At 45.7% G+C, this 24,910-nt stretch overlaps 1 protein-coding gene across 1 annotated transcript in view; it reads right to left on the reverse strand.

Moving 5' to 3' along the window:
* Positions 1 to 17,898: 17,898 nt before the first annotated feature.
* DEUP1 (deuterosome assembly protein 1) overlaps positions 17,899 to 24,910 on the reverse strand; it is a 57,885-nt gene continuing 50,873 nt past the window's right edge. The window contains 3 exon segments of the mRNA XM_048965766.1: positions 17,899 to 19,559; positions 19,653 to 19,701; positions 19,704 to 19,841. Of these exon segments, the coding sequence (XP_048821723.1) occupies positions 19,487 to 19,559; positions 19,653 to 19,701; positions 19,704 to 19,841 (260 nt within the window). The 3' untranslated portion in view covers positions 17,899 to 19,486.

Consider the following 24,910-nt stretch of genomic DNA (forward strand, 5'->3'; position numbering starts at 1 on the left):
ACGAATCCAAATGTAACCAGAGATTATTTCAACCGCTAGGGTGCATAATCATACTCATCTCCATTGGAAAATTTCCCAAATTAGAACTCCAAGGCAGAAGAATCAGGAATGTCCTATTTGAAATACCCTCATCCTGACTGTGGGTTTCCACATGAGTCTGGGTCCAAAACAGCCCTTAATGCCCATCTTGCCTGTGTGAGATTGCTCCTGTGGCTGAGGAGCACCTACTCATGCAAGTTACGAGGCTGAAAGAGGAGAGGTTTAAAGAACATCTCCTCCTTCACTTCTCTCAATGCTCAATATGTGTTTGCACTATAAATATAAAACCTTGGGGAAAAAAAGTTGATGAACTTTGTCTCTGGGATAATATCAGATGTTATATCCATGATACAATGTGAAAGAAGACCTTGGAAATGAGCCCAGACAGAACTGCAGAAACTAGACAGAGTGCCCTTCATTTATTCTGAAATCTGAAAGTCTGAAAGACTAATTAATAAAGAAAAGAGTTTTCAGTCTGGAATTCAGTGTGCATAGTTTTGCATGGCAATACAACCCCCAGGCTGCACAAGCTTTCAAGAAACACCGTAGTTCGGAAGGTAAAGACCAAGGCGTTGATCAAGTCACCAAATTCTCTTCAGCTGGATCTAAACAAACATTCTATCTTTATAATGATATGCATGGAAGTATCTTATATTGACATGACTGTAATCAGCCAATATACAGCCAGAATCTCCACCCAACTGTGAGCATTGTCTTCTGACACTCTTCCTTCTGCCAACACTCACATCCTTTCTGAGGTCCACACCTGAAGGGTGTCTCTTCTGAGGCCCAAAGTTGACCTGAGGCCCGCACACATGAGATGTATCACAGACACTGTCCCAGTACTGAGAGACAGGTGCTGTGAGCAAAGCAAGGGCTGCGCACACAACTGTACTCACCAGGAAGGACCTGTGAAGAAACATTCTGCACATTCATAGTTTCTGAGACCAAAAGGAACTGCAATATCTCCAGCTCATAATGCCAGCATACGGGCTGTAAATTTCCTCCAGATGACTAATGCATATTTTATAAAAAGGATATTAGTACTTAAATTAAAAGAAACTTAAGTTATAATGAATCTACCGCTTCCTCATGAAGGCATCCTACCATTTAACCATTCTCACAGATTGCATTTTACTTCAAGGTTGAAACTGTCCTACTTTAACTCACGGCTTTTGGATTTTGCTATGCCATCAAATGTGAAGGGCCATCACAAAGAATTATAGTGATGTCTACATCAAAAAAGCACGGCATCCATCTCTCTGCTAAATATGCTAAGGACAAAGCCTGATAATACTGCTATGTGACTTTCTAATAGTATCTGGGGATAACTACTAATGACATTATTTTACTTCCCCCAGCACTGTAAGGAGATCATCAGTGCGGCAGGAGGAAGCAGAAGGCTTCGTTACGTGCCAGAAAGAATAAAGGGTGTGCTTTAAACCTATCTACGTGCTGAATGCCACCAGGCCTCTAACAGACCATTGGGCAGTCAGCAGCTATGGTCTGGAATTGACCTGATTGTGTAGAGAAAAAGTCCTCAACTGAGCCAGTCTTTTGGATATCCAGCTGCAATAATTTAGGTACAACATAAGAGCTCACATCATTAGCGTGTTTGTGCACACAAGGGAGGCAAGTTACCTGCTGATCGTTGTGGGACTGCACATTGACTCCTAATCATAAAACCTTTGTACATTCCAGCATTTTGTCCTGTGCCACTGCAAGTAGCAAACTGGAGATAACGTCATCAGCAACAGGCAGCTGATGGCTGGTGCGAGAATCCCAGAAGGAAATGACAGCAGGTGTTCGCCAGCTCAGTATATTTTTAGATGAATAGAAAACGTCAAACCATACCTGAAGGTAATTACAAGTATGTAAGCTCAATAAAATTAGTTTGTGCTTGATTCTTTAAAAGTCTCAGCCCTTCCTGTAAATAGTCACGTGCGTTCAGTTCCTAACGATCAATAGGAGTTGAAAGCATTGAAAGCATTTAGCAGGAAGCTGCTCAGCACGATGCAATTGCATTTACAGTGCAGGTTTTGAAGGTCTGACTGATATGTTATGTTCTTCATTAAGAAAGAAATCTCAAAGCAGAGAAAATCTTTTCTCAAGCGTACATCTATGGGTCACATAGCTGCTCATGTATTTATGATGACTGAATGTGGAAATGTACATAAACATCAGCTCTCAGAATGATTCTGACGTAGAGAGCTGGAGGTGTAGCTTTTGTAAATTCAGAGCCAAAAGAGGAGATAGATAGTGAGAAAAATTATAAGCAGAGCTACCAAAGCATTTATATCAACAGTCTGTGCTGAAGAAAGCTTTGTCATGACTTATCTCTTCACTTCTGTAAAACACGGTACAGATGTCACTGTCTGATCTGACTTTTAGTCACAATATTTAGCTACCTGGAAGATAAAGTACAGCGTAGCACCGTACATTTCTGCTCTCAGTCTGTCTTAGCTTCGGAGCCGTGAGCCTTTGAAGGCAGATGACATACTCAATTATTATCAAGTCAGTTTTGTATCTGTCATTTGATCACTCGTGACAGCAAAAGCAATGTAAAAAGAGTAAACACTCACTACAGAATTAGCCTGCAAAATATAATAGCTATTGTAGGGTATCCAGCACACAAAATGTACATCAGCTGTCAGAAGTTCCTGAATAATATTCTTGTGCATTTTGGATAGGACCAGCCAAAGCTGTGCTGATGTCACATTTCGGTAGCATCTTTCAGTAGGTTATGCATTCTTTCCTGAGGAAAAGAAACTCTTCTTTCCTGCTGTAAACAGAATTTCTGGGAAAGAGAGACAGTGTGTTAGTGCATCTCAGCCTTAGCTTCAGATATTCGTGGATCAGAATTTCTCCTCATAGAAATTTATATATTTTCTTTGGCTTAAGTGAAGCCATGACATTATAGCAGCAGACAAATCCAGTCTTCTGTTTTCCATCACAACTGACATAATCTAAAGGTTCTGTCAGTCTCTACACTCAGCAAACCGGTGGGATTGTGAAACTATTTTCCAAAGGAGTTCTGCAGAGTGGTGATGGTGAGCACCACTTGTTCTGCCTTGGCAATAGAGACATGCATTCTGTTTGAAGAGCTTACCCACAGTTCGTACAGGCAGAAGAAAGCACTGTGATAATTTACTCTGTCTTTCTGTACATGGAGATTGTCAGAAGCTCTGGGCTCAGTTTCTATGTGAGCTACAGATATAAATATATTTTTATGAGACCTTCCAGTCAGAATTTAGACCTTCCCAGAATTTCTCAAGTTGTACTGGTTTGTATCTGGCCCTCCCCATTTATCTGCTTACCTGCTCTCAAATTCATTCTTACTGTGCATATGTTGAACTTTAATTTTCATCTGAGACCATGAAGAGTTTATTTCTGAAGTCTTGTTCCCCACATGGGTACTTCCAGCTCACAGCCAATTCGCTCCCAAAAGCACCTCTTTGAGAAACTTGTTCTGCAACACTTTGAACTCCACGGGTCCCCTCTCTCCAGAATAGAGCAAAGAATATTTAATGGAGTCTCTGGGGCAGTTTGGTGAGTGACATCTATAATGAAACCATCTCAGAGAATACAGATGAAGAGCTAGACGGATTCTCTCATTTTTCTGAGACTACTCAACTACTTTCTGACAGTAATAACTAATGGTCACTTGTGGTCCAGTGTGGAACCAGAAAAAAAATAAAGAAAAAGTGGAGGAGTTCTTGATAATTTCTGAAAGGTAAAAACACCAGCACAGCTCAGAGGTGGGTCTGCACAGAGATGGGATGGTTTTGCTGTTGGCCCCTCACCCTTCCAGGAGATCCAGAGCTGGAGTCTGTGAAAATCACAAATCCAAAGAGCCCAGACAACCTGCAGCTGCTTCTCTGTTGGGAAAGACATTACCTATATTATTCATTAGAACAGGCTGCCCAAGGAGGCTGTGGATGCCCCATCCCTAGAGGCATTCAAGGCCAGGATGTGGCTCTGGGCAGCCTGGTCTGGTGGCTGGTGACCCTGCACATAGCAGATGTTGAAACTACATGATCACTGTGGTCCTTTTCAACCCAGGCCATTCTATGATTCTATGGTTCTATCTGTAAGGTTTTACAGCTGTGAGCTCCTCCAGAATGGAAACACTCTCCAGGAAAAGATCCTGGTAGTATTTATGTGCATGCACCCATAACATTACATTTTGTATTTGATCTTGTAACTACAAAACAAGCTGTTGTACTGCAATTAGTATAGAAAAAAATAATAATCATTTCAATTCATTTTCCATCATTTTGTTCGTTTACAAATACAAACTGAATAGAAATCTATAATTCTAAGCAGGTTTAAGGGGAGATTACTGCAAGCTCATGATTTAAAAAAAAATATGAAAAAGCCTTTTTTTCCTAGATTAAAAATAAAATAATAAATATTACAATATAATCCTGGCAGCAGATTTTACATCTACATCCAAAGGAGGTGCAGGTTTATTTATTAAAGAGTGCAGTGTCTTGAAGTGCAAACCAAAGCTTTTGCTGAGCTGTACTGCAGGCTGCACTGTTGTAATCAATACTCCAAACAGACCTATTTTTCTTGGACAAAAAAACATACATATATCTGACATTTGAGGAAGCCAGGTGAATAAATCAATAGCTAAACACAAATGCACTTAATCATATCTATTGCAGATAGATGCAGTTTGGAAAAAACCTGTATGGCTCACGTATTGCCTTCTGCTTAAAGGTTAGGAATGAAACTGCGTTTCCTAAGTCACGTCCTTCTGATACACTGCATTTCTGAAGCCAGAATGATGGCAGCAGCCACTGTGTAATGGGGTCTGAAGCCCCCAGTACAAGGAAGACAGAGAGCTGATGGAGAGGGTCCAGAGGAGAGCCACAAAGATGATCAGGGGGCTGGAGCACCTCCCCCATAAAGACAGGCTGAGGGAGCTGGGCTTGTTTAGCCAGGAGAAAAGAAGGCTGCGGGGTGACCTCATTGCAGCCTTTCAGTACCTCAAGGGAGCCTACAAACAGGAGGGAAATCAACGCTTTCAAAGAGTTAATAACTGCAGGACAAGGGGAAATGGTTTTAAGTTGAAGGAGGGAAGATTTAGGTTGGATGTGGGGGGAAGTTCTTTACAGAGAGAGTGGTGAGGTGCTGGAACAGGCTGCCCAGAGGGATTGTGGATGCCACGTGCCTGAGTTCAAGGCCAGGATGGGGCCCTGGGCAGCCTGGTCTAGTATTAAGTGGGGAGGTTGGTGGCCCTGTCTGTGTTCAGGGGGTTGCAAATTCATGATCCTTGAAGTCCCTTCCAACCCAAACCATTCTGTGATTCTGTGATATTGCTGGGCAGGTCTTTCCCTACGCCTTCAGAATGTACTTTACTGGGGTATGCAGGAAAGATTCACACATTCTTAACACACAACCTTAAATTGACTGAACTGTTACCTGAGTCAGACCAATGTACAATGTATTTTATCTTTCCTTAATGGCTTTAAGTGATAATTGTTACAGCACATTTCTCGTGCCACTGCAGGTGATCATTAAACATACACAATAGCTCCATTAAATGATTATGGATAACTCTGGTGTCTTGGCCAAAAAAACTCTATGTCCAAAGGTACACTGGTGCACAGAACACTGCTGAGCTTAAAGGTGGCCCTTTGCCTGGCATCGATTCATAAGGCCGTTTGAGATAGCCACAGTGCCAGGGATGCTTTAGTTTTTATTATATGAAAGTTTTGATTTCTTCTCTGCTTTAGCCCTAAGCAATTCAATGTTATTGGAGCATCAGGAGCACTGCTTCTTTACAGCTTCAAAGTCCAATTCTAATCTCACATTGGCAGTGCACCTTGAGATTAAACATCTGCCCCCAGCTGGAAGCAGTGGATGCTTTCAGCAGAGCAGTGCAGTGGGAGGTACCAGCCTGACACTGTGATACTGCTCAGTGAGAGGCTGAGCTGAGGGCACATCAAGGTGCCTGACCTGAATGCTCTTCCAGAAAACATTCTAAGCTCTAAGAAAGGCACCACACATTGCGACACAGTGAGCATGGGGGCGGCTTCGTGCCTGCTGTTAACCTGAAGGATGGGCAGACCCTTCCTGAACAACCTTTTCAGTGCAAACTTCTGTCAGGTGTTCTGAAACCACGCAGACCAGGCAGCGTCACGTATTTTCCAAACGGGTAATCCTGTGAAGAAGAAAATGCAAATAGATGTCTGAGATCTTTTGTTTCCTTCCTGCTGCAGCTCCTGTCTCCTCAAGAGCACAGCAATAGGCTTCTCCTCAGTACGAAAGCAGAGCATGTCTGCAGTGCAGGCACCCTGAGCCATGGACGCGCCCTGTGGACGGGTGGGGCTCTGGGCAGCTTGATCTGCTGGGTGCCAACCAGCCCAGGAATGAGGTTGGGGCTGGATGGGGTGAATTCTAAGGGCCCTTCCAACCCAACCCAACCCATTTGGCCCTGGGCAACCTGTTGTAGTACCAGATCTGGAGGTTGGTGGCTCTGCCTGTAGCACTGGAGTTGGAACTTGATGATCCTTGCAGTCCCTTCCAACCCAAGCCGTTCTATGATTCTGTGGCACAGATGTTGGCTCCTGCTGGCTCAGACAGCTGAGGCTGTGGCGGGGCTCCTCAGCCGCTTTGCCCTCCCGCTGTCCTCATCCCATTCCGGGAGGACATTCTGGGATGTCTGTGTTTGTTTTGGGTCAATTACTTCAGAGCGTGTGTAACAAGCTTCCCTCCCGCTGATACACTCTAATTCCACCTACATTTTTGCCTTCTCACTTCTAATTAACCAATAAACGCAACACCACCTGTGTTGGAAGAGAGTTTTTCTCCCAACACCGCAGGCAGCCGAACCCCGCTCCTTCCCTCAGCACCGCGCCACTCTGACACGAAGGAGGCCCACACCGCTCCCGCCCCTCATCGCTCCCGCCCACCCGCGGCCCCGCGCCGTGCCGGCCGCTCTCTCCGCTTCCCGCCGCAGCACCGCGTCCCCCCGGCGGCGGGCAGGCAGCGCCCCCGGCATGCGGCAGAGGGCGCCCCGCGTTCCGCCACAGCGGGGCCGGGAGGAGCCTCCGGCGCGGCTCGGCCGGGGAAGGAGGGAGGAGGAGGGAGCTGCCACGTCCTCTGCGGAGAGCGGAGCGCCTCAGCCCCACGTGCGGCGGAGCGGGGAAGTTGCCGGCGGCCGCTTCGCGCTCTGCCCCTCTCTCTCTCTCTGGCGAACGCAACTCCGGGTAAGGGCGCGCGGGGCCGCCGTCCCGAGGTGCGGGGAGCCGCTCCGGGAGAGGCGCGGCGCCGGCGGGGCTCCGTGCGGGCCGACTTCCTGCGGGCTGCGGCTCCCAGCGCCGCTGGCGGAGCGCCGCGGGGAGGAAGCACAAAGTTTGCGGGCGGCGGTGCGCGGGCGGCCCGCTGGGGGGAGAGCGGCGGCTGGACGGGACGGGGCGGTGCGCGGCTGTGCCGCCAGACTGAGCCGCTGCCCCTTCGGGGATCCGCGAGGAGAGCAGCTCTTGGAAAGCCCCGCGGCTTCCTCGATCGCCTTCACTTTATTCGGAATTTCAGTTCTCCGGCCGCGAGTGCTGTTGCGTGTGGGAGACGAGCGGGGAGCCGCGTTTGTGCAGCCTGGTGGGGGATCGGGGAACCTCAGAAAAGCCTTTAAAGGTGAGCCGGGGGGAACCGAGATGATCCGTTCTGAACGTGGAAACGCGGCTTCGCTCTGTATCTCAGCGCGGCTGCCGTTTGTTCCGGCGCTGTCCCCGCCGAGGCTGACAGGAGCGCAATTCGGAGCTTTTCTTCGGTTCTTTTTTTTTTATTGGGCACCTGGAGAGCAAGTCGTTTTCTTCCCGTGTGTGTTTCTAAAGAGCCCGAGCTTCAAATCTGCGATTAAAAGAGGGGGAAAGAAATGTTCGGTGATATGGAGGTCTCCCTTGCGTGGTCCCGACATCTGTGTCAGCTCCTCTGCCTCCATCTGCAAAGCTCTGTTCTTTTCAGCTGTGATCAGATTGCTTCTTTATAATGGAATAAAAGTCTGCTGGGAATTCCCCATTGCCTTATTAAAAAAAAAAAAGAAAAAGAAAGTGGGATGAGTTTCTTGTTAGTGCTTTTGCAAGAACTTTTTGCTCTCTGTCCTGTAGCGGCCTGTTTATACCATGCAGTCCCGAAAGGCTGAAGTTAGGAGGACAGCAGTTCTGGGCTGTCCTCAAGCATCGCACATGGAAACCTCAGCCGTTTTTCTCCGTAAATGAACAGCTCACTCTTGGAGCAGATCAGGCTGCACCCTTCCCTTGTGCTGTGTGGGAAATGTAGTGGCAAAGTTGACCAGCATGATGTGGGGTGCTGTTGTCACGTACTCTTTCTGCCGGGACAGGGGGTTGATCCTAGGTAATCTTGGAGGTCCCTTCCAACCCAAACCATTCTGTGATTCTGTGCTTTTATGACAGGACTTTCTGGGAATCACCTGTTTCTGCAGTGCTCTTTCCAGCACAGGCTTGCAGAGGTTTTTTCTCTTCAGTCAGGTTGTGATGAAGGTGTTGACCCAAAGCAAAAGGTACAGGCGGCACTGATAGAGGTGAAAATGAGCCATTAACAGCACCTTCAGGTGCTGCGAGGGTGGGTTTGGAAAGCCCTGTTTGTACAGCCCTTAGCTCGTGGAGCATCCCTGTGTGCTGTGACCAGTGCTCTCAGAGCGGTGGGACCAATCCACTGGAGTCATACTTATCAGTGACTGCATGGCTGCATCTGTCTGGGGGGGAGCAGTCGGGCTTTGAAGCTATCCCAGAGCAGCAGGCTGCACTGTGTGCACACAGCTCGCACTGTGTGAGGTGGCTGTCGGTCACCCTTGCTGGCTGCACATTTGGAGGTGTGTGCTGTGTACAGGTGAGAGAGTGGGCTGTTTCCTCTAGTCGCTCCTAGAGCAGTGTGCTAGCAAAATAATCTCTTTTTTAATCCAATCTAATCACGTTTCTCTGTGCATTAGACAGTGAAATGCTCCTGTATGTATATACATGCTGATTAGGTGATATCAGCTGTCTTATGGGATGGTAAATAGGCTGGACAGTAAATCTGGCTGCGGAACTTCATGTGCGATGTAAGGCAGTTTCCTCCTCTGTTTTTGTTACATATTTTCCTCCTCCATCATCTTTCTCCCTTCCCTGTTAGCTTTGAATCCAGCAGGACTTGGCCTGATGGTGTGTGCTCTACTTAGAGGCAGTGATTCAGGGGAACTGAAAAGGGAGAGTTTTCTCCACTAGGAGTCACAGCCCTGGTTCAGCAGGGAGCGGTGCTGTCACAAGGACTGCGCTTACAGGAAGATAATTCATCTTTTGGTATCAGGGTTTGAGAGAACTGAGCACTAATTCTCTCTGCTGAATCGGGCTGTGTTTGCCATACCTCACAGCTCCATGTCCCATCTGCTCCTGAAGTCTGAGCTCCTTGGGAATGGCCCTGGCATTTTTTGACTCTGGAGCTGCCTGCTCCAGAGCAAAACATTCTGCCCGTTTTCCTGTTAGTCCCTCCATCGTGTGCTGCAAGGAGTATCTATGGATGACTGATGCCCACGTTGTCCCCTAGCAATTCTGTGTTGTGTGCAGATCTGGATTTCTCTGCTTTTTTGACACTTGACTGCTGTGCTTCAAGAAATGTCTGCCAAGCAGATCTTTGCTGTGGTCTTCTTGAAAGGCCTCTGAGATGAGTGCTGTAGAGGCCACCAAGGCAACAGCAGGGCTGCTCTTTTACCAGGTGGCGATTTATCACGAGGTGCGATATACTGAGGAGCCTCTGTGGTTGTGATGTTCTGTGTTGTTCTCCCCCTTCCTTTAGTTTTCTTTTTTTTAATTATTGTAGTATCAGCTTTCCCTTAAGTGCTCGTTAAAGCCGAGAAGCTACCTTCCTTTCCGTCCGTATGGGAAATAGTTAGGTTGACAGATGTGGGCTCTGTGAGGATTTGCTGAGCTCTTAATCCTGTTTGTGGCTAATAGGCCATGCTAATGTGCAAGGGCATCTCTTTCCCTGTACAGAGTTCTCACCTGCTGCTGCCTTGGGGAGTTGTGCTGTTAAAATGCTGTCATTGCCTTAGCAGTAGTGGTGGGCCAGAGGTTGTCATTGTGAACCTCTGCAATGCTGCAGGTCTCTCCTCTATTTTTTTATGTTAGTTAGAGATTATTTTCTTGTTAAGACAAACGCAGGAATTGCTGTAGGCAACAGAGGAAGAAGGCTCTCTGTACTGGCTATGGCAAACAGCTGGAGATGGGGTGTTTGTGAGCTCTTAGGGTGTTCTGGGGGGGATGAGATGTGTGATGCTGTTCCCTTTGTTGCCTTTTGCCCTAGCCCTGGTTTGGTCTCAGGGTTTTTCACTCTCCTCTGTCCAGCTTCATTTGATTTCTTTTATGCTGCTTTTAGTTGCAAAGAAGTTACTTACTTCTTTCTCCTTTAAAATGGGAGTTTTGTGCTTTTAGATGTCAGTGTGGCTAGAAGTTCCTGATCACTCTGTTCATTAGAAATCTTGTGGAATTTCTTGAAGCATAGGATGCAGAGCATTTAAATTGTTCTGTATGGGAGTTAACATAGAATCACAGAATGGCCTGGGTTGAAAAGGACCACAGTGGTCCCCTAGTTCCAACCCCCTGCTATGGGCAGGGTCACCAACCACCAGACCAGGCTGCCCAGAGCCACATCCAGCCTGGCCTTGAATGCCTGCAGGCATGGGGCATCCACAGCCTCCTTGGGCAGCCTGTTCCAGTGTGTCACCACCCTCTGTGTGAAAAACTTCCTCCTCATGTCTGACCTAAACCTCCCCTGTCTCAGTTTGACACCATTCTCCCTTGTCCTATCACTATCCACCCTTGTAAACAGTCATACCCTCCTGTTTATACGCTCCCTTCAAGTACTGGAAGGCCACACTGAGGTCTCCCCACAGCCTTCTCTTCTCCAAGCTAAACAAGCCCAGTTCCCTCAACCTTTCCTCATAGGACTCATGAAAGCGTAAACACAATTTTTAATATATTGGTGACTTGACAGAGCCACCTCTCTCTGGTCCACCAACATGCTGGTCAAAAGCTAATCTAAATAACTACAATGCACTGATAAGTCCTTCCTTGCAGTTTCACATGAGTGCAGATGACACCACTGTCCACCCTGTCTAATTATTGTGTGCTTTTTCAGCAGCTGCTGGAAATATTTCCAGTCAAAGGATTTATTTTGTGCCGTTTGTTGATGGTACTCCTTGGGGCTGAAAGGCTTTTGAGAAAAATACCTGCTTGCCTTCCTTGATGCTGGTAGCCACACTGAAAGTATATGCAAGACAGCGACCTGAGGTCCAAACGTTTGGCAGAGGGTGTCAGTGAAAGCAGGACTGAGTGTGCAGATGGAAGGCATGGTCACTGATTCGTGGCACTCAACTGCAATATGAGTCTTTTTTTAATTTTATTTCTGTTTGGTTTCTCTTGTGCAGTCAGCTAACAGTACCAAAATACCTTTATTTTCCTTTTTATATCGAGCATTGTCTAGGATAGCTGCAATGGAAGGCTGCTATGACCATGATGTATTTCCTCTGCAACTGGCTTTTAAAAATGGGACAAGATAATAGGAAGACTCACTGTGTCAACCTCCCAGTTTAGCCATCATACAGCTACAGCTCAACTCTCTATCTGTAGTGTATTTGCACTCTTAATTTTTTAGAGCTACTCACGGCACAGGAAAACAAAACAAAACAAACACACAGCTAAACAAGTGCTTGTGAACAAAAGTACCACCTCAATAAATTGCCCCAACCCAAATGGATTGGTTTGTTGCTGCCAGAGTCCAAAGGGTGCCAGTGTCAGTAAACACAAGGCCAAACATTCTGCACCCCCTCTACCCCAGCAGCTCATTTCAGCCCAAAGAAGTCATCTGTGCCTGCAGCAGGACAGGCCACATTTCTGCTCTTCATGTGACAAAGACACCAACACATTGCTTAGGCAGAAGCAGCTTTTGCACTGATGCTGCTCTTTATTTTCCACTCTTTTTGTGAAATACAGAGACAATTTCCAAGCAAAGCCTTTGGGGAAAGAGCTCTACTCAAAATCACTGGTCCTCTGTCTGGCACAAGAAGAGCAGAGAATGCAAATTAGTTTCAAAAAAAGCAGCTGGCAATCAATAAGAAAGGGCTGGTCTCCAAAAGTAAAGCTGGGTTCCTCTAAGGATAAGAGTTAAAAGGCAAAAAATATAAGAAGATGAAAGTAAAGGAAGAACAAATGTAAACAACGTTGTGGGAGGGAAGCACAGAAGGAGAAAAAAAATCTAACGATACAACTGAAAAAAAATCAGAGACAAAGAACAGCTGGGGGTAAAAAGGGAAGAAATACGCACACAACTGGACTGCACAGAGAAGGATCATTAGAAAAAGTCTAATGCACAAAACATGCAGAAACCAAACAAGATAAAAATAGTGAAAGGGAGAAGATAAGAGGCTAGCAGGCAGTAAGGCTGAAGGCAGCAGACACGAGTTCACGTTCTAGCCCAGTTCCCAGGCACTGATGAGTCTGGTAATGAGCATCAGCATTCCTTCTGCTGCACAGCTGGCCAGCTCACCAAGCCGTGCCCGCTTGCCTCCTGCCCTTCTGCACAACCCAGTGCCCACCTGCATGAGCCAGAACCCACCCACTCTACCTGCAGGCAAAGTCTTAAGGCCTCTCATGCCCATGGCAGCTGGAACAGACTGAGAAAAGCCCTGCAGTATCGTTACCACCTGTGTAAAGGAAAGAAGAGCTCCTCGGGAAAAGATTAAGCGGGCTGAGGTGGGAGGCTTCAATGCTTGGGTAGTATCTGCCTTCAGTTAGGCTCTCTGATAAAGGTCTAAGGGTCTTTAATAAAGCTCCATGACGTTTACATTGCCAAACAGAAAAATCTTGCATACAGCCCGTCTTGATTCCAGGCTTTGTTCTGTGCTAGTGGTATGGATAATCATGCCTTGGATGCAGACCTCGGGTGTATATTTGTCACGCTTGCAGGCTGCTTTCTATTTATAAATGGCTCTCACTGGTTTTACACCCTCTGTCAGTTTGATTTTGTTTGGCACCTTGGCTTTGTGTACACAGAGAGCCCTTCTCTGGCCACAATGCAGTGCTTTGCAGCAGGTCCAAAGAGCAGGCTAAACCCGTTATTGAAACTCAATGAAGTTCTTTGCATCTCAAGAGTCCATTTTCTAGAGACCTGTGCACCTTACTGCATCGGGTCTTGCTGTAAATGCAGCACGCCTGCCATGGCAGTGTGGCCCACTTTGGAGTGGGAAATCTTACTACTGTATTTAAGGATAGCTTAGGACAGAAACTGTGAAATAAGCATCTATCCAAGTGGTGTGAGGGGGGTTAGGTGACAGTGCTGTGCAGGATTACAAAAAACAAATGCTTTCCTGAGTTGACATGTTAAAGGTGGAGCTTGTAGCTGTGGTATTAGGATGAGTGACACGTGTTTGGAGGCTTGAGTTGTGTGTGTTGAAGGGCCCTAGCCTGGAAGAAGGAGTGCGTGTCAACTTCTTGCCTGAGTGTTTAGGTTTGATAGTCCTGCTCAGAAGCCCGGCTGCAGAGCTGGGCTGATTTCAGCCTGCAGCCTCAGCCTCCTTCCCTCCATTGTTCCTGGTTCTCACAGCGGTCGGACAAACATTCAACAGGATAGAAAACAGCGTCTGTAAAAGTAAGATTTGCTCTGACATCTGATTGGAGGAGCTACTTCTAAGTCTTACATTTCTGAAAGTTGAAACTGGCTCCTTTCTGCTGCTAATTCACGTAACATGTTAGCTCATTGTACAGCAATCTCTAGCAGGCACACAACGGCTTACTTTTTATGGCATAAACTGGGAGAAGGGACAAAGATTTGTATACAGTCATTTTATTGTTGTTTTTTTTTCCCCCATGTCTTCCAGCTGTAGCACTGCTTCCTGTGTGGGAGAATGAGAACGGGGGACCTTTCTGTTCTGTGTCCAGAGTACGACGCAAGCCAGAGTTAGAAGTAGGAGTGAGAATCCTTTTGACCTCTTGAATCTGTGCTTTTGTTAATAGCAGAAGGGGTTATTACTGTTGAACATGGTGAAACGGTGGTTTTCTTCTTTAAAAAAAGAAAGTTTAAATTTAGTATGTGCTTAAGGCAGAGGAGGGGTGCTTAAAGCACTCAGAGAAGCCTGCAGGAATAAATCTTCACAGGAAATTCAGTTACAAGCGGAAATACTCAAGTTGGTCTGTATGTATTAACGTGGGGCTCCTCCCTGTCTAATGATGCCCCTCCTAATAGAGCTGGCTTGTAGCTGCACCATGTCTTACCAACTGGCATGCACTTCTCTGTTTGCACTCTCAAATCAGCAGGTAGGGGCTGGATCTTGTCTGTAAGCCATCCAGCTTTGTTATTTCAGTCCTGCACTCAATAAACATGCAGTGCCGACAGGCTGGCCTCTTAGCTTAGGCTCAGCACTGCTCCAACAAATGGCTGCAGCGGTAGGGCTGGAGCTGGCTTGCTTCTGGCCTTCTCTGAGCAGGACTGTGGAAGGCTGGGTCCTGGATGTGCCTTGTGCCCAGTTTGATAAACTGCATGGAGGCTTCTTCACATGCTGTCCTCATCCTGAGATGCCAGGGGGAGCTTCTGTCCTTTGTGACACTGGAACATTTCAGTGCCTTTTTGTAGCTGTTTCATGGGGTGAAGTGTTTTGATCATTTGCTGTTTTACTTACTTTACTTCATTCATTTATTTTTAAGGTACCTCTGTGCTTTTTGCTCAGTTTTTTATTATCTGGATGTGTTTTCTTGGCAGAGGCAGGTTTTCCAGTGCCTCTTTTGCAGCAGTGAAAAGAACCCATTGGCCCCTAAAGCTTTCCTGCTTAATGCGCTTTTTTGACCTTTTCAGTCACTTTCTGTTTCACAGGTGTAAGTCCTGGGGATGTTACTGTCCCTTGTTGCTGAACTAAACGACAGTTGAGGGTTTCTGATGATAAATGCATATTTTTCCCTATGCAGGTTTATCTTTGTACTGTGTGCTGGGCAGTCCTGAAGGGGAGGTTCTGTGTGAAGAGAAGTCTGAGATTTTGGCCTTAGCAACCCTTACAAGTGCAGGAGAGGAAGAATTAAGGAGAATGGCTGTGGTGTGCAGAGTCTGAAGAATCCGTGTCAGTGTATCCGGTCCCCTTTTCATGCAGTGTAAGGAAGAGGGTGATGGGAGGATTCAGTCTTCCCCGTGGTACCAGCAGAAGAGCAAGAACAGCACCTGAGAGCTAGGTAAGGCCCTGTGAGCTGCGAAGCTTCCTGGGCTGTGTTCAGTCTTCTAAAATACAGTTTAAGGAGCAGCCAACAAAATGTGTTTTCCAGGGGCTGAAAAGGTTTCCAGGTAGCGATTCCTGATCATCTGTCAGCTTCAAACTCTTTTGATCCCCATATAACATAATTCAAAAATATTTTTAAGCTTAGCCTTATTTTAATTAAAAAGAAGTGTCGTGGCAGGGTTTTTGACGTTGCACGTTTGCTGAGCCACATCTGCAGGCTGGATAAGTGGCAGGAAATTCTGCTCTGTGGTGCTTATTTGCTGCCGCCTTTTGTGCCAGATTTCAGTAGATGCAGGATTGTTTTCTTTCAAGCTGAATGGGCATGCGTTTTTTGCTGAATATCTTCCTCCTGTGAACACTTTCATTTGTTGTGTGAAAATAATATGATGCTGTTACTGAAAATAGAGTTAGATTGTAGGCACGGGCTGTATTGTCATCTGCTTTTTTTTCCTGTTGTAATTTCAGTAAGTGCTGAAGTGTTTGTTAATCCTGGGGAGACATATTTGCTTTCCAATATAAATATCGTTTAGGAAAGTTTATTTCAAGTTATTTACGGGAGACTGCACACACGAGGTGGGGATATGTGGTGTTTTCTTTGGAGGATACCTTTTCCAAAGACATTTGTAAGGGTTGCTAATGCATTTCCTGCCTAGGAAGCCGAGGAAGTCAAAGAGAGAAGCAGATTACAGACATAGCTGTTAGTGCAGTGCTGTGGAGTTCCTGTAACCTCCATCTCCTGCACAGTTATGAGCTCTGCAGGAAGGGGATGTGCACCTTGTGTTGCAAACTCTCAGGCTTCCTGTTTCTGTGAGCACACTGGTTTCTGGTGGGGCCTCTTAACTTTCACTGCTGGGCTCCTTATTTTCCATGGCCCTAGAAACTTGCTGGTCTCCGCCAGTTCCAAACAGTTACTGATGTCTTCACGGTACAGCAGCGTAGCAGCACCAGCTCTGTGCCAGTCCCTTGCAGTTCTGCTGCAGGTAATATTTCCTGTGAATAAAGTGTTGCTGTTACAGAATTCCAGGGAGCCCTGAATATAAATGTATCAATTATGTGTCAACACAACAGCATCTGTCGTTGAAATTGGGTATCATTTATTTGGCATCAGCCTAGTGAAGATTTGGCTGACAGCCAGAGTGAAATATTCCAGCAGAAAAAGCTGCAGCAGGAGCCATCTCTGAAGTAATGCTCTGAAATTCAGGTGTTCTAACATCATCTAATACATTCTTAAGACATGAGGGACCTTAAGCAAAAAGGTTCCATGTTCTTGTCTGCATTTCTTTCTTTTTCATGTTGTTATTTTTTTGTTCTTGCTCTCTGCAGAGACGCACACAGGCTGTGGGATGTATATATCCTGTGAGTTGAGATCCTTCTCCTGACTGCATTTCATATTCCAACACTTGTTTACATAAAAATTCCAAGTGGATGCAATCAGTGATGGCTGCTTCGGGGGAAGTTTAACTGTGAAAGAAGCAAAATAGGAGAGTTAGAAATGACATCCCTTTGCTCCAAAAGATTTGCAAGTGTTTGTGTTTTTCTTAGACATTACCTAAGTAAGCTGCACCTTCCCAGGGATGTGAATCAGAATGGTGAGTTTAGAAAGTTAGGCACAGCCCTGGATGCCCTGTTTGTTGTGGATGCACTTGGCTGTGGCTCAGTAAACATTTTGGAGTACCTGGTGCAACTCAGAAACAAATCACTTTGCTTTTATGGATGCTTCCTATCGTACTTGAACAAGGTAGAGAAGCAACCCTTCTGTTTAATGGAAAAGCTTGTAATGGGCAGCTCTTGGGTTCTGAGGTATCTTCTTAAAAATGAAAGTAGGAAGCTCAGTGTTGTAAAGCAGAAGATAAGTCAGAAAGATTGGGAGGTTGTGTGACAAATCTGAATGCCTGCATGGTTTCTTGTAGCTGGCTGGGGCTCCTTGTGCCAAATCGAAATGATTCAGCTGAGTGCTAGAGAAACTCTTTTCTAAGGAAGTGTTAAGAACAATGCAGAGATAAAAGTAGTTGGGAGAAAATAAGCACTGGGCTTTCAGTGCTGCAAGAAAGGCTTCTGGAATAAAGATGAGCGTTTTTAAAAGGGTTTTTTTTTGTTGTTGGTTTTTTTTCCATGAGTTTTGAAGGTCTGTGAAGTTCAATTTCTCTTGGAGGGGAGAGAGCAGTGAAGGGAGGGAGGTCTGTCATATTCTCTGCATTTCAAATGAGTTGGTTGCTGGTTGAGTAGGAAAAGCATTTGGATTTACTCTTAACTTTAACTTTAGACTGTCAAAGGAAATAGCAGTCTAGAGTTAAGTAATGAAACCTCTTTAGGAAAATCGATGCTGCCTTATCCAAACTCAATTTATGCAAGAGGTCAGCTCTGTTGCTGCCCTGGAAAAGCTTGAATTTAATGATTAACCTCTTTGTGGCTGTTCGTGTAACTTCAGGCTTTCCATCTGGTACATTATGTAAGCATGAGGCAAGATGGTAATGGAGCTCTCTACGGAATGCTGTGCACTATTTGGGGAGAAGATCTCTACACACAGTATGTATCAGCCCCAGTGAAACAGAAGTCCATTAAGAAATCCTATTAGCTGTCTGCTCTCCAGGTGAGTTAAAACCTCTGCCCAGTGTCTAACTGGTGGCTTATCTGGTAACAGTGCTGTTGCCCCTTCTGGAGAGGTGTCTTTTTGTGCAGCTGTGCCAGGCTAGGTTCATCTCAGCCACGTATAACATTGAGAGACAAAGTGATACCCTGTAATAAAAGTCAAAATCCTCTTCAGTGTTGAACCTGACACTGTCTTGTTCTGTTCTGTCGGCCTCCCATTCAGCTGATCTCCTTGTGAGGTCTCAGTGTCACACAAGCAGTAATGCACGACAAGAGGGAGGGAGTGTGTGTTGTGTGAAAGCAGCTCTGAACGGCACGGGGTTTGGTCCAGGAGTGCTGTCAGATGGTAGACAGTGTGTTTGCTGTAGCAGTATTCATCTCTGTAATTTTCTGTGGCTTAAAGCAAACCCGTAGTTCTTGTGTTTACTTCCCAAAATTCTATTTCAAAAGTAGCTTTAGTTAATGTAATAGCATGTAAAGTCTAAATTGTTTTTCTGTTAAAACAGAGAGTATCAGGAGGAGTAATTCTAACACCAGCTGCACGTCTCTCATGAAACACAAATCTGCAGTCTGCTCTGTGTATGTAGATGCTCATGTCCATGGAGTGGCCTGAAACCTGCCAAGTACTGCAGTAGCATCTGAGGCAGACTGCCACGCTGGACGTGAGCTTAGTTTGCTTCCTTCCTCTTCAGTTTTTCCCACATCTAAGTAGTTCTATATCTTTTCAAAGTGATTTCTGTTGGTAGTTGTTGCTTCCCATCGGCTTTTGACTGTCTTCTGTCTTTCATTTGATTTGAAGGGGAGGAATTTGGACTGCAGCTACCTTCCCTGTTTTTAAGTGCTGTACGCTTTTTGCTCTTGAGCTCCACCAAGTTACTGCAATCTTTGCCTACGCAAAATTATTTTGTATTTCATTCTAAGGTGGCTATTCTGAGACGTATAAATACTGTGTTATTTCTGTTCAGATGTTTATGAACAATTTTGACCTGTTGGCTGCCCTCTCCAGTTGTTTGAATCATTAGCATGCCCTCAGGGGAGGTGAGACTGCACGTATATGGGTACAGTAGGAAAGGGCAGTGCTATTCCTTTTCCTTTCTCAGAAGTGGGCATTGCTGTTGTAGCTCTGGCTTCAAGGCTTGGTTAATTGCTGCAGAAAATCTCAATTCTCTGTCACACAGAGGGATAAGCAATGGCTGAGGGATCCACGTCATAGGAGGAATACATCTAGATATCTACTTCCCTTTGTAGGAAGGAAGTTCTGAATGTGCAGGAGGTGATGTGTGTTGTCCATGTTGTTTGCCTCCAAAGGCACAAAATGAGCTTTTGAGTCTTTTAATGTGGGGTTTTGGGCAGCCCATGTTCAAGAGCACGGGTTTCTGCCCTGGCTTTATTTGGTGTGTCCAGGAGCTGGCTGCCTGATTCTCTCTCTGTGTATGTGGTTTGTTTATCTGTGTCCGTTGCTTTTCTTAGTCTCTCTTCTTTCTCCAGTCCAGATTAGTTTGAGGAAAACCACATTTTCTTTTCCGTTATACTTGCACTGGAAATTCAAGGGCAAAAAGTCCCTTCTTCACTCTCAGGAGCTGAGAAGTACTAGTGCTAAATGTCCTCATATCTAACATTGGGGTCTGAATCTACTTCTGGCACTGCAGCTCTGGCACTGAGGAGCAGCCTGTTGGGAGCAGTTTGCAGAAACAGTTTGGAATGTGTCAATATTATCAGGTCGGTACTGGAACCTTATGTGAATGAGTCTCTATCCACTTACCTCATGGGGAAGTTGGAGCTTTCATGTTTCCAGAGAGAAATTGTCTCATCTGCAAAGAAACGCTGGCTTTTCCCTGGTGACTCGGTGTGAAAAAGCTCACAAAGGCTTTCAGCAGCCCCACGTCCCAAACAGGCATCGGCAGCAAAACTGAGGTCATCTGTAATTCAGTATTTCGTTCTGTGAAATTGCCTGCTCCAAGAGAAATAACACATTTACATGTACGTTAACCAGTGTTTGCCAGCTCTTGGAATAAAGCCAGTTCTCTCAGGGCCAAACAAACACTCTGAGTGAATGAGTAATAATCTGCTATTGTCACTCTTAATTTATGGATGGGTAGATAGAGCAGTGTTTGCCATTTTAAGTTGTCCTATTTGCTTGGAAGGCTAAAAATCATGATTAGCTATCAGCTTGGAATTGTGGAGTATCTCTGTTGTGTCTGCTTACGGCTGATTTGCTGAATGCAGTTGTTGCACAAGTTCAGAACCTCCTCTTATGGTATGAATAATTGTGGCAGAGGATGAGAATGCATGAAGGTTACAGAAGCTTTAATTTTTCAACAAGTGCACTTAAAGGTAGTTTTTAAAACTTCATGCAAGTGTAAATGTGTAAGATTTACAGTCTCACGAAGCTGACAGCAACCTTTGTAAAACTGGGCTGGTTACAGACATCGTTAGAGCATTCTTCCAAGGAGCAAGATGCGTGATTTTTAATAGGAGCACTTAAAATTGTTCAGCTCTAAGGCCTGGCCCATATTAAAGGCTGCAGAGAGGCAAATAGCACAGCATCCCTGTGGAGCAGAGTTTGAAGCATTGCAAGTCGCTCATAAGATGAAATTCTGCTCAGAACGCCCTGCGAAGTCTTCTGAGAGATCTGTTGGCAGGCTGCAGAGAAGCGTGCAATATCGCACCTAAACACAGAGGCAGGAGATGGGTGAGAATTACAGACCTCACGCGCCAGCTGCTGAGAGTGCAGCGATGTGGTGCAGAGATGAGAATGGTTCCTGGTGTCTGACTTCTCTAACAAATTGGCTCTCCCATCCACTTCTTTTAGCCTTTCTTTCACTTCCATACAACTTTTTCTTCCATGTGTGTTCTTTTTCTTTCCTTTCTCTACTTGCACTATGGGGGCTTTCTTTCTCTTTCTGTCCAGACCTCAGTATCCTACTCACCTCCTTGTGTTACATCGTTGTTTTCCCCCCCCAGTGGTGTTAAACTTCCTCTCTATGCTCTTGCTAAATGAAATAACAGCAAGAGGGATCAGCATTGATGCTGTAGATGAGAGGATGCCCACAGCCCGGTGTGCTGGGCTGCAGCCACTAACAGTGTAAGCAGTGGAGGATGGGTCAGTGGTTTCTCATCTCTGAAAGGAGGTTTCTGAACAATGAAAGGGGGTTTCTGTGCTGCGAAGCCTTAGCTGCCACTCGGTCTCCGCAGGCACCTTGGTAAGATAAAAAGCTAAAATATCCCCCACTGGAGAGAAGGTCAAAGCATATGTGATCCAAACCTGTCATGTCCTGGACTTTGGGCACCCACACCCAGCACATGAGCAGTTCCCAAACCATCCGTGTGTCCTGGTGCTGTGATTTACACTGTTACAGGCTCGGGGTACAACCCAAAGTGTTTTCAGTCGTTGTGTGCCTGCTGTTGTGTTGAAGAAAGGATGTACTGGGCTGAGTGCTCCAGAAGATGCTCTACCAAATGTGGATGTGAGCAATGAAAAGAAATGAATTGTGTTCTCAACTCAGTTGGATCTCGACAAAAATGTTTAAAAACCAAACCACCACCATCACCAGAAAAACAGCCCACAAACCCAGCAGCTTGGAGGAATGTTTCTTGAAATTGCTCTGAAAGATGGAGCTATTGAGATTAATGTGAATTAATTTTTACAAAGTAAGAAAGATACCTACTTACATCTCAGCAGCAGCAGCAGCAGCAGCAGGTGCTTGCAGCATTATAAATAGAAAGCAATACAAACTGAGGTGCTTATTAAATTTGCCTTTATGATACTTTGAAGAATTGCAGAGGAACAAAAAAGAAAAATTACCAGTGGTGCTGGCTTGGGAGGGTGACTTAAAATAGCTGTGCTGCCAAAGAAACCAGAATGTAAGCTAGAGTAACTGATAGACTTGTTCAGAAAGGTTATCTCGCAGTGATTCGTCCCTCACACGGAGAGATTGACTGAGAGCTGTGCAGGGATGTGATTTGGAGGGCTTAATTTTTTGGACAGTTTTAATAAAGTGTGGCATTTTAATATATTTTCCAACGGATTGCACTCTAATCCTTTCTGGGATTGCCTGGGTTTGAAAGGTTTTTCCTTGTTTCCTTTTGGCCCTTCTCCCTGTTGACAAAAACTGATTCTGTAGATGTTCATGTTTGGGAAACGGATTGGTTCAGAATTCTTGCTGTCTTTTTGGATAAGGCTGTAGTGAGGATCCTGCGTGTCCTTCAGCATTTTGTACAACTTTGGAAACACTGCAGCATCTCCATGGAGAGGTGGCTGAGCAGAGTGGTTCACAAATGGTCTTGTACACCAGATTGGAGCAGCAGGCTCAACGAGCAGAGACACCATTAAAAATGAATCAAAATGAAAGATTTTTTTTTTCTGTTCTTAATGGGATACTCAAATTGATTGAATTTGGCAGGGAGCGTACTAGGAAATTGCAGTGTGGGGAAATCAGGTGTTGCTGCTGGGATCAGTGAACTGGCCTGTGTGAGATGCTGGTTCCTACCTGCTGCTGTGCTGCAGCAGTGGCAGGATTGGTGGAGATGAGTTCTGCTGGGTCACGGCGTCGCTTCTGCACCCTCCTCATCTCCTTCTCTTTTGGGAAAGGCACGGCTGGTGTACAGACAGAAGGACCTGCATTAGAAATGGAGCAGTGCACATACACATACAGGACAGGTGAAGTCATTGCTGCGTGAAGGGAGAAAAGTGAAGTTGTGCTGATGATGAAAAGACTCCTGGCTTCCACCCAAGATGTCCTTGGGACTGCACATATGGTCTTACCTGCTCTGAAGTGGTTTGTGTGCCATGATATAAGATGCATGGATATATTTTAGCTGCGGTTAGCAATTCTGCTGCATCCCTGTGCTCATACATCGTTACATAGGGTGTGTAAAGTTGTGGTGTTGCTGAATGTTCTGGAAGGTCACTTGCACTTACTGCTGGCTGGATGACAGCGTTGAACCCATGGCTGTTTGGTGAATGCTGTAGAGGAGCTTGTAAGATATCCTTTGGCCGCCTCTGCTTGTTTCCATTACACACTCTGCTCCACACTGTTTGCTTTTGCTTCTGAGTTTTTAGCTGATGGAAACTCCTGCAAGTAGGATTGCAAATAGGATTACGTGCATAGGTGGTGCCAGAACCAGTGCTGCAGAGGCAGAAGGCAGCTGGTGCTTAGGGAATGGCTTTGCTGGGAAACTCCCTTTGGTTACACTGTGCAAAACTTCTTTCTTGTATTTTTTATTTACTTTTTTTTTTTAGGTCTTAATTAAACTTTCTGCATTTGAATTAGTTTACATTTATGTCACACTGTCCTATTATGTGTAAATTGACAGACGCTAACAGGGATTTGATCAGCCTAATTCAGCTGTATGTAATTATGTGCCTTCTCCTTAAATAATTGCAAACAGAGTCTATCAATCATGGCAGGGGAGCCTGCTGCTTTATAGTAATGTGGGATTGTTTAGTGAAATGTAATAAGGCTTCAGGTTTCAGATGGGAAGTAAACAGAATGAGATTTTAATGAGATTAGTGATAGGAAGAGTAAACTCCACATCTATCCCTGCTGCAAGCCACACTTCTTATCTTCCCCTCAAAAAAGGTGTCCTGATTGCATTGTAGTCACACTGGTGTTTGAGAACATTTCTGTAATTTGAAAGGAATTTGGGCAAAGCGTCAATTTCTGGCTGCCAGGGAAAGTCCCGGCCCTCCCAGTGGTGCTGTTCTAATGTAAGGTGGTTTCTATTTCATTCACTGATGACTTGATTACCCAGATCAAACACAAGGGCGTGCAGAAGGCCACAGAAGTGGAAATGAAATTGGCCGTGCCGTTTCTGCACAAGGTTGCAAACAAGCCCTGCTTGGAGAACCAGTGGCTGAGGGTGTCACTTTCCTGGGAAGCCCTTTGAAAGCGGTTCCCCCAACACAGGCACCCGCTTCAGCAGTTGTGTTTGGGTGAACTTCTGTGTGGTTTAGTTGTCTCTGCTGTCGCACAGTCCTCCTCTGGCACGTGGACAAGTAGGGAAAGACAGGCGCAGTGCCAGCAGGCTTTCCTCAGCCTGCTACTGAAAACCCATCTGTGCCAAGAAAAGCTTGAAAAACCAGAACTTCAAACGAGCTGTGAAGGGAGTGAGTTTGAGATCACAACCCCTTGTTCAACAGGCTCTGGTGTTATGTCCACTTTGCTTTAAACCTGCAAATACCTCCAAAAGACTTTATAATGCCCTGAGCTCCACTGTCAGTGCAGTGCTGCCCATTCTCTCCTGCAGGACTGCCTTGGGAGGGTCTCAGAAGCCCAGCACACATCTATCTTACTCTCTGCTATTGCAGATAGTTCTGTAAGTTGAACTAGAAGGGGGACATCTCCCTTTGAATGGATTGCTGTGTGAGTAGCTGGAGTCCAGCGTGCTTGGGTTGTCTCCTGGTCAGGAAGTGCAGATGCTGTTTCAAGATATTGTCCTGGTATCCTGGGAGATGTTGTCCAGTTTTCCTCACGTGTCAGTCAGAATCCATTGCTCCCCTCCACACACACAGCCCCACTGCCACACCGTGCTCCCCTGCCGGTGGGTTTTTATGTTTTTGGGCTTAACAATCCGTTCTTGCTGGGGCCATGGATTTTTTCACCTGCTGACTTTTAGCTTGGACTGAATTTTCAGTGCCGAAGTTTTAATGACACAATTAAAATGAAAAGCAGTGACAGTTGCTCAACTCCCATGTTTGCATTACCAAACTGTAACATCAGCCTTCAGACTCGTGGGCGCTCTGCCCGCTGTGTCTTAGGGCTCTGTTTCAAACACATTTGTAGTGATGCTGTCTCACGGTACTTGAATTGGAGGAGTAACAAGCTGAACACATGCCGGCACGTAAGAAATGAGAATTTCCCATCTAGGTCATCAACAGCCCAGGGGAGGAGGGCTGTGGTGGCAGTTTGTGGCACTGAGTTATCAGTGACAGCCCAGGTCTCGGTGTGCTCGTGGCCTCAGTGCAGCACCGTTGGAGAACATCGATGATACGTTCATGGTCTGCTCCTTGTGCTGCAC

This window comes from Lagopus muta, chromosome 1, assembly GCF_023343835.1.
Source record: "Lagopus muta isolate bLagMut1 chromosome 1, bLagMut1 primary, whole genome shotgun sequence".
Lineage (NCBI taxonomy): Eukaryota > Metazoa > Chordata > Aves > Galliformes > Phasianidae > Lagopus > Lagopus muta.